Source organism: Marmota marmota, unplaced genomic scaffold, assembly GCF_001458135.2.
Source record: "Marmota marmota marmota unplaced genomic scaffold, marMar, whole genome shotgun sequence".
Taxonomy (NCBI): Eukaryota; Metazoa; Chordata; class Mammalia; order Rodentia; family Sciuridae; genus Marmota; species Marmota marmota.
Genome location: NW_025999869.1, coordinates 10,487 through 19,573, shown reverse-complemented (window position 1 = coordinate 19,573; position 9,087 = coordinate 10,487). Strand labels below are relative to the sequence as shown.

Genomic DNA, 9,087 nt, shown 5'->3' with positions numbered 1-9,087 from the left:
AAGTTCTGGGCTGCTGCCCTCGGGGGTGAACATATCATGCATTTCAGATAGCTAGAAGACAGTCTTCTTGCCACACAGAAATGGCAGGTGGAGGATTGCATTTAGAAATCAACTAAAACCTGCTAAGGGATGACTCAAGTCATTTACCAAAAATAAAAAGGCACTTTTTTTTCATTCTCAAGGTCTTTGCAGCATTTTGGGATTGGCAACTAATTACCTGCAAAAGAAGAGGTCAACTAGGGCCTACTGAACACCCACTCTCCTCTCTGGTCCCTTTTTTCCTTCTCAGTAGGAAAAAAAAAAGGATTTGAAATTTTTCTCCCCATTTCCCGAAGTCAGTGAAATGTCTTATATTCAGCGATGAAGCTTGTCAGATTCAGGCATCGGCACTAAGTCCTCAAGGCGGGGCATCCCCAAGTGTCTAGAAGTCAGGGCATCCTCACTCCCTGGGACGCTATGAGCTCATGGCTCCCCACCACCAGCTTCCTCCCTCTGACAGAGATGTGCTTCCTTTCTGGAGGCAGGACCTGAGAAGGCTGGTCCTGGGACCTGGGAGGACTCAGGTCTAGGTCCACATCAATGGAGCTGGCAAAGCTGGGCAGGGACCTCTGTGGGGAAACAGGGGGCCTCACGTTTTGTGGATCCTTATCATGACCACACTTAGTGTCCTGAACCATAAACTAGTAGGCCTCTGCATTTATTTAACACTTCTTGCATTGTTCTCAGTGAGTTTGTATTAGTTTTCCGTGTTTGAGACTTTCTTTTTTTTTTCTTCAGTTTTTTTCTTCTTAAATATTTCTTATTTTATTCAATTACATTCTTCACAGAATAAGAAAAAAAATGATTCCTATACAAGCTCAAAAAAGACCCCAAACAGCCAAAGCAATTTGGATTAAAAAGGGACACAGCCACATCAATGTTTATAGCAACACAATTCACAATAGCTAAACTGTGGGACCAACTTAGATGCCCTTCAGTAGATGAATAGATAAAAAAAATGTGGCATATATACACAATGGAATATTACTCAGCAATAAAAGAGAATAAAATCATGTTATTTGCAGGTAAATGGATGGCATTGGAGAAGATAATGCTAAGTGAAGTTAGCCAATCCCCCCCAAAAAACAAATGCTAAATGTTTTCTCTGATATAAGGAGGCTGACTCATAGAGGGGTTGGGAGGGGGAGCATGGGAGGAATAGATAAATTCTAGATAGGGCAGAGGGGTAGGAGGGGAAGGAGGGGGCCAGGGATTAGCAAGGATGGTGGAATGTGATGGACATCATTATCCAAAGTGCATGTATGAAGACACGAATTGGGTGTCAACATACTTTATATACAAATGGAGATATGAAAAATTATGATATATACATGTAAAAAGAATTGTAATGCATTCCGCTGTTGTGTATTTAAAAAATAAAATCAATTTAAAAAAAAAGAATGTGGGAAACATCACAATCTCTCATTTCCAGACACAGCAGAGCCAACCAAACAGCCAACCAGACGGTACACAGATCAGTAGAACAGAACTGAGTTGCAGAACCAAGCCCACAGGGACAGCCAAGTGGCTCCCAACAAAGGTGACAAGGACATACACTGGAGAGAACACAGGCTTATTTTTGACTTGCTGGTGGCTTATTTCTAGGAAACAGTTTCTTTCTTCATGTTGACTTTTTTTTTTCCCTAAAACCAGTTGAAGCACTTAGAGGACTTTTGGGGTCATTTCTCAAGGCTGATTGTGGAGTAGGTGGAATCACTTCTTTTTGTTTTACTCCCAAAGTGTCCATTAGGAGATTTTGATCTCCAAGGATGAAATTCCTGCCTGTGAAGTTTGGAATCAGGCAGGTGCTGGTGATAGAACAGTCCACATTTTGAGCTAAAGGACTGTGAAGTTATCAGATCTACTCTGCCAAGGAAATCAGGGTCTAATGTGACACAGAAATCACCTCCTTAGAGCCCACTGAGGGCTGCCTGCAGCAGACCAGGAGAGTGCGGGGCAGCTGGTCCCACTGCCCCATGGCTCTGGAGCACCATGACATCCTAGGAGCACAGCTTGGAGGGCTACAGGAACAGTGGCCTCATCCTCCATCTAGAGCCCAGAGGTCGACACAACACCTGAGCTCACCTGCACATCTTTGGATCCAGAGAAGTGCCTTGTCTGCATGTGTGTAGTTGAAGAGGTACCTGGGAGGGCTCTGTGGCTTCTGTTGGAACCTGCATGTCCTTCAGTCACCAGGACTGAGGCCACTGCTCGGGTGCAGGCAAGTCTGGCCCATGCTCCAGGGGATGCAGAGGGGGAGGAGGGGTGAGCCAGCTCAGGCTGGAGAGGGCCCTGCAGACCTCAGGGTGATGGGCTAGCACAGGCTTGTGTTGGGGGGACTTGCAGACAGTCACTCAGGGGTGATGGGCAGCACATGCTGGGGAGGGACCTGCAGATCTCAGGGGTACTGGACCAGCACAGGCTGGAGAGGGACCTGCAGACAGACACCCAGGGGTGATAGACCAGTAGAGAATGGGAAGAGACCCGCAGATAGACACTCAAAGGTGATGGGCTGGCACAGGCTGGGGAGGGACCTGTACAGACACTCAGGAGTGATGGAATGGAGGCCAGAGATAAACTGCTTGGTGGTCTGAGGCAGAGGTCTGACAGAGGCTGAGCCTGTCCCTGTCTCTGAGGCCTGTCCCTACTTGTCAGTGTAAGAGGAGCACAGGAAGAAGGAGTCCAGGCCATGGTGGAATCAGCCCCCTGGAGCCCCAGAGCAGGGCTGCTTGGCTGAAGTCTGTCTTATTTTCCCCAATGGCCTGAAAGAAGAGGGGCTGGGCATGCCAATTGATTTCCACTCTTGGTGAACTCTGCTCCATGCTGAGACTGAGTGTCTACACACAGGGTGCTGGGGGTTAGTTCTTCAGCTTGCCCATGGGAAGGCCAAGGAGGAGCAGCTGCTGGGACCTTGCACAACTGTGAGCAGGAGACTATCCAGTCCAGAGGGGCACAGCTGGTGAGTCCCTGTCAGCAGAGGCAGGCACCCATACCCAGCCCTGGGGATTTGGGAGGGTTGCACAGCAGCAGCAGCCCCAGTGCACAGACCCTGGGAAGAGCCACAGTGCCCCCTGCTGCTCACCAGGCAAATATCAATCTTGGTGGAAATGGTGTCAGGAACATAGCCTGGGAGAGGTGGCCCAAGGATGTCCATAGGCCACACTCCCTTGCTCCATCTCAAATTCACTCATGTGAGTAAGCAGCCTTTGCCTCTGAGGAACTCCTGGACTCCCAGGAGGTTAGGGCATGGGGAATGTGGTCGTCACAGCATGTGAGGAGGTTGTGGGAAAGGGGTGAGAAAGCCGAGGGGGCTCTGGGAGAAAAGACGAAAAGATCTGGGCAGAGGCTTCCTCGGGGAACTGGGAGCAGAGAGAGAGAAAGCATGCCTTGCTCACTAGGAACAAAATATAAACCCCAAAGGTGCATCCTCCAGCCACACCCCACCTGCCTATAGTTACTACAGGTAATCCATATCAGTGGATTAATCCACCAATTAGGTAGCACCTCTCATAATCTAGTCATTCACCTGTGAAATTCCTTGCATTACCTTGCACATGAGCTTTGAGGGGAGAGTTCATTTCTAAAACATAACATTCAGCAAATGTCCTCTACTGCCAAGTCTCGACAAATGGGTCACCAGATGCTTGATGAACCAAAGGAGGCCAAATAATAAATGATCTTATGTTGTTGTAATAAGAAAGTCTTTCTTCTTTTTTAAAAAATATTTTTTAGTTGTATATGGATACGTCTATTTTTATTTTTATGTGGTGCTGAGGCTCGAACCCAGTGCCTCATGCGTGCTAGGCAAGCGTTCTACCACTGAATTACATCTTCAGCCCATCTTCTTTAGAAAAAGAAGATGTGTGTTCCCCCTTCTGAACAATGAAGAAGGTGTCATAGGTGATCTCTTTGACCGGTCTCTGTTCCGCTTCCATGGCCCTTTCCTTGACTGGGCCCATCCTTGGCACAACTGGAGAGCCCAGGTTTCCCAAGAATTCTGCTGCTGAGTCTGCACAGAGAGAACTCAACTCCTCCTGTTATCTTCTCACTTTTTAAAATTCTTTTCCCCAGAGATTTGAAGTTTTATTTTTTTCAATATCTGGTCAGAAATCTCAAATGGTTAGAACTGTTAGATATTTGCTTATCATTAGGGTCACCACATTAACTTATGCTAACAAGTCATCAGTTTTTAAATTAATAGTGCTATAAATATTGTTATATATTAAAAATCAATGTTACTCTTGCACTTACTCTTGCACGCCAGTTTTCCCCATTTTTTTCCTCTAATACTGTCATTTTTAAAATTAATTAATTAATTAATTTGAATTAATATGTATGACAACATTTTGATTCATTGTACACAATTGGAGCACAACTTTTCACATCTCTGGTTGTATATAATGTAGCACTATATGTGCAGTCATCCATGTCCCTAGGGTAATGATGTCCATCTCATTCTACCATCATTCCTGTACCCATGCCCCCTCCGCATGCTCCTCCATTTTGCCCAAAGTTCCTCCATTTTTCCCATGCACTCGCCCCCCATATGGTTCAGCATCCACTTATCAGTGAGTGGCCTTTGGTTTTGTTTTTTTGGGATTGGCTTACTTCGCTTAGAATGATAGTCTCCAACTCCATCCATTTACCTGCAAATGCCATAATTTTATTTTCTTTTAATGCTAAGTAATATTCCATTGTGTATATAAATTTCTCATCCTCAACCCTTGGTAGCTTGTCACCCTGCCTGTCTTAAGCAAAGATCATCTTCCCTTGGGCCAACAAGAATCCCCCGACCACTGATATTTCATCCCAGTAATTTTCTATGCACAGAACTGCTCCATGCCCACCTCCTTTGGGCTATAAACCTCACTTATCCTCCCCTTATTGAAAGTTGGGCCTGATCTATCTCCCTGGATGGGATAGTCTTTACACCTCTCAATGGTCCTAAAAAGGCTTTTAGAATAGTTTTTTTTTTTTTAACTGGTATCAGTAGGGCTACCTTCCTTTCTGTATGTCCCAGAAGACAAACTCTTTTCTCCTTCAGTTTCTAGAGGCTTCCCACATTCCTTGGATCATGGGCTCCTTGCTTATCTTCAAAGGCCAGTATTGGTAGGTTATGCTGTCATCTCTGTGCTTCTCAGACTGCAGGTGGGAAATACTTGCTGCTTTGAAGGTTTATGTAGAGAATTTGGGCCAACCTTCTTCATCTAGGATGGTCAATCTCAAGGTCTTCTACCTAAATCATATCTGCAAAGTCTTTTCCCATAGATAGCAACATATTCACAAGTTTCCAGGAAAACTACCCTGAATGTGCAAATCCCCGACAATTTCAATACACACAAAATTGAGGTTTACTTGGTTTTGAAGGAAAAAGAGGCACAACTATAAAAGAAAAATGTCATACATGGAGATATGATGGGTATCTGTGAGTCCTGGGGATCCTCTCAAATGCTAGCATCTGTGTGACACACACCAAACACTTGAGAATGAGCCAATCTCGCAAAGCATTCTTTAAAGAAATGTATGAACATTTTTTAGTCATAGAATTTCACATATCTATCACTTGTCCCTGTGGAAATTCAGCTGCCCACTATAAAGCTACTTGTACTTTGGTTAGAGCTATTGCAGAAGGGTTATTATGGTCCATTTCTCCCAGAACAAATTAGAAGGAACCTCATGGCAATTGTAGGAACATTTTTAGACTCAGACTGTTGAGAATTAAATTGACTCTGTAAATGCACTTTAAAGCAATTTTAATTTTAGCAATGTATAGGTTTTGACTTGTTTTCTCAAAGGAATTTGAAACTTTCAGACTGCCCACTATCTTAAAAACAAAACAAAACAAAACAAAACAAAACAAAACTCTGTTCCACAAGAATACACCCAAGATTGACATTGTGAACAAGACATTAAAAACTTTTAAAACAGAGGCAATACAAAATTTTGTGAGAAAATAAAGGATGTGGATCATATGTGTTAATAATTTACTTGTTATGAAAACACGTGCCAAATGCCTACGGCACAGGACTCTGCAGATGTGGGTAAACCGCAAGAATAACACAGTCTAAGGAGGAAGTCAAAAGCTTTGTGAAATGTCAAATGACAACCAAAGTAACTGCCCAGAAGCAGCAGCTGGCAGTGCCCAGAGGCATCTGACTGGACAAAGTGACCCTTTGAAGGGATCCGAGGAGGAAGAATCACACGGACCATCTCTGGACCAGTGGAGGAAGGCGTGCTCACTCAGGCATCAGGTCGGAGAGGAGGTTCCAGCAGGGGTGACAAGCATCCGACTTTCCCTTGGGTGGCTATCTCTGCGACCTGGGGTTGAAAGGCCTGTGGAGCTTTCCCTAAGGGCAGCAGCTGGTCCATGGTGCTCTCCGCACCTGGGGCCCCCAAGCCTCTTCCCTCAGCAATCCTGGCAATCTTTGAAGACAAGCTCACTGCAGTTCCCCCAGGAGACCTGGCTCTCTTCCTCTCCTGTCTCTGCTGTGTGGGCCTTCTTGTCCTCCAGCCTCTGCTCACACTTTGGTCTTTCTGGTCTGCCTTCCTCCCCTACAGATTCATGCCTCTTCATCCCTGAAAGAAAAGCTCAGACATCCCTGTTTTCAAAAAAGTACAGTGGCCTTCCTTCACCACATCTGTTGTGAAGTCTCTGGTTTGTTGATTTTCTTTCTTGGACCCAAAGCCTCCTTTGGATATTTCTATAGGCATATGTATTGATATATAGGAAATTTGAATTTTAATGTCTGTCTCCTCTCTTGAGACTGCTACCACACCAACTATGCAGAAACCAGCATGGATCGGGGCTGGGAGACCAAAGAAGGTGACCTTCACTAGACATAAAATCAGGGGTTTTAACTGGCATTTTAGCTTGGCCATGTCCTACATCCTCATGTCCCTGTAGCCAACTCCAACACAGTCCCTTTAGGATGGTAATAAATTACATCATCAACATGATGTTCCAGACCCCACCCTTGCCAGGGACCACCACACTTTGCCTGGGAGAGGCCTTCTCTATCTCTGTGTCCCACCATCCTGTCCAGTGCCACTTGTCACAGACCAAGGAGCTCCACTGGGATGACAAGAGAAAGGCCAGCATACCTCAGTCCACTCACCAGCAGAGGCCTCAGTCCCCACCCATTTGACCTGGGCACAGAGATGCTTCTCAGTGTCACTGTAATGAGTACGACCTGATTCTCATCAGCTCCTTACTGTAAATGTCCAAAATCATGGCCAAATATGTTACAGAGGTGCAGGTGATTAAGTCAGAGGGCAAAAGATGGTGATGTTGTGAGATCAACCCTTCTAACTGGAAGGAGGATGCCTGTTCACAAGCAGCTTCCTCTGCGCCACCTTCATATCCTTGTTCCTCAGACTGTAGATGAGGGGGTTCACAGTGGGTGGCACTACAGTATAGAATACTGAAACTAGCAAGTCCAGGGTTGATGGAGATTGCGGCAGGGGCCGTAAATAGGCAAAAAAGCCAGAAGAGAGGAATAGAGTCACCACAAGGAGGTGAGGCAGGCACGTGGAGAAGGCTTTGGACCTACCCACTCTAGAGGGCATCTTCAGCACAGCGGAGAAGATGTGAATGTAAGAAATATCCATGAACACAAAGCAGCCAAAGTCCAACAGCAGGCTCAGTCCAATGACCGTTAGCTCCCCAATGTTGTAGGAGCAGGCCAGGGCCAGCAGCTGTGGGACGTCACAGAAGAACTGGTGAACATCAGGAGACCTACACCTGGGTACGGAGAAGGTAGCCGCTGTGTGCAGGATTGCATTGACACCTCCACTGACCCAGGAGTAGGCTGCCATCTGCATACAAGCTCCATGGCTCATGAGGATCTCATACCTGAGCGGGTGACAGATGGCCACGTAGCGGTCATAGGACATGACTGTGAGTAGGGCTACTTCCGTTGTGGCAAAGAGGAAGAAGAAAAATACCTGGGAAACACACCCAGGGAATGAAATGGTGTTGCAATTTGTCAGAGAGTTTGTGATGGATTTGGGAACAGTGATGGAGATGAGGCACAGATCCAGGAAGGACAAGTTCTTTAGGAAGAAGTACATGGGGGTGTGCAGCCCATGGTCCTTGGTGATGAGGGTGATGATGAGGAGGTTCCCAAGGAGGGCGGCCAGGTAAGCCATCAGAAAGAGCGCAGCATGCAGGATCTGGAGCTCCCAGATGTTAGAGAAGCCCATGAGGAGGAAGGAGCTCCCAGAGGTGAGGTTTTCCATCTCTCTGGATGTCCCAGCATTTACTATGAAAAATAGAGAGAGTGAGCTCAGGCTTCACCCAAAGGCTTCACTTTTGTGTTTTCCTGATTCCCTGCCTCTCACTCACCCGTGCATGGATCAGGAAATGTGAGATGACCTGAAACTGACACCAGCAAGCCTCCATGAGGCTATTTGAGCACCGTGTCCACACTGTGTGCATGATGGAAGAGGGAGGTCAGCCTAGTCCAAATCATGAGGCTGTCATCTAATCTGCACGAAGGTCTACGATCCATACCTGACTCAAACGTCACATACTTGACACTAAAATAGAAGAGGCATGGGCTTTGGAGCCATCAGTCGCAAATACAAATTTTCATTGAGGCACTTATTAACACTGAGACCCCAAATAAATTATCCAAACATCATTTCCCTCAATTTACAGTGTAAGTTTTTCCACCTGGTCTCTGATCCAAGTGAATAATGCACATAAAATATCTAACAGTTTGTGAACAAGAAGGTCTTTAACCCATACTACTTCCATATGGATTCAGCCTTCCTTCATTATGGCAAAGTCAGAAAAACATTGAAAATGTGAAAACAATAGAAAAAATACTGAGTGTTGTGTCTAGTTGCATTTTATTACTTTGAGCTACATTACAGTGCTGGAGGTTTTAGGATATTGTCAACTATGAAGATCATTCTTGTTCATAGAAACAAAACTGATTCAAATTTTCATGTAGTGCAGTAGGTTGCTGCTCTGTGGACCATGTCATTCACATCCCTCTGTAAACCCCATCCTGCTCCATTTGCCTTGAGTATGACACTTTGATT

General features: G+C 45.6%; 1 protein-coding gene across 1 annotated transcript; it reads right to left on the bottom strand.

Moving 5' to 3' along the window:
- Positions 1-7,344: 7,344 nt before the first annotated feature.
- LOC107147934 (olfactory receptor 14A16-like) lies at positions 7,345-8,277 on the bottom strand. The gene has a single exon (XM_015492531.1). The coding sequence runs from the start codon at positions 8,275-8,277 to the stop codon at positions 7,345-7,347; it is 933 nt and encodes a 310-aa protein (XP_015348017.1).
- Positions 8,278-9,087: the final 810 nt, after the last annotated feature.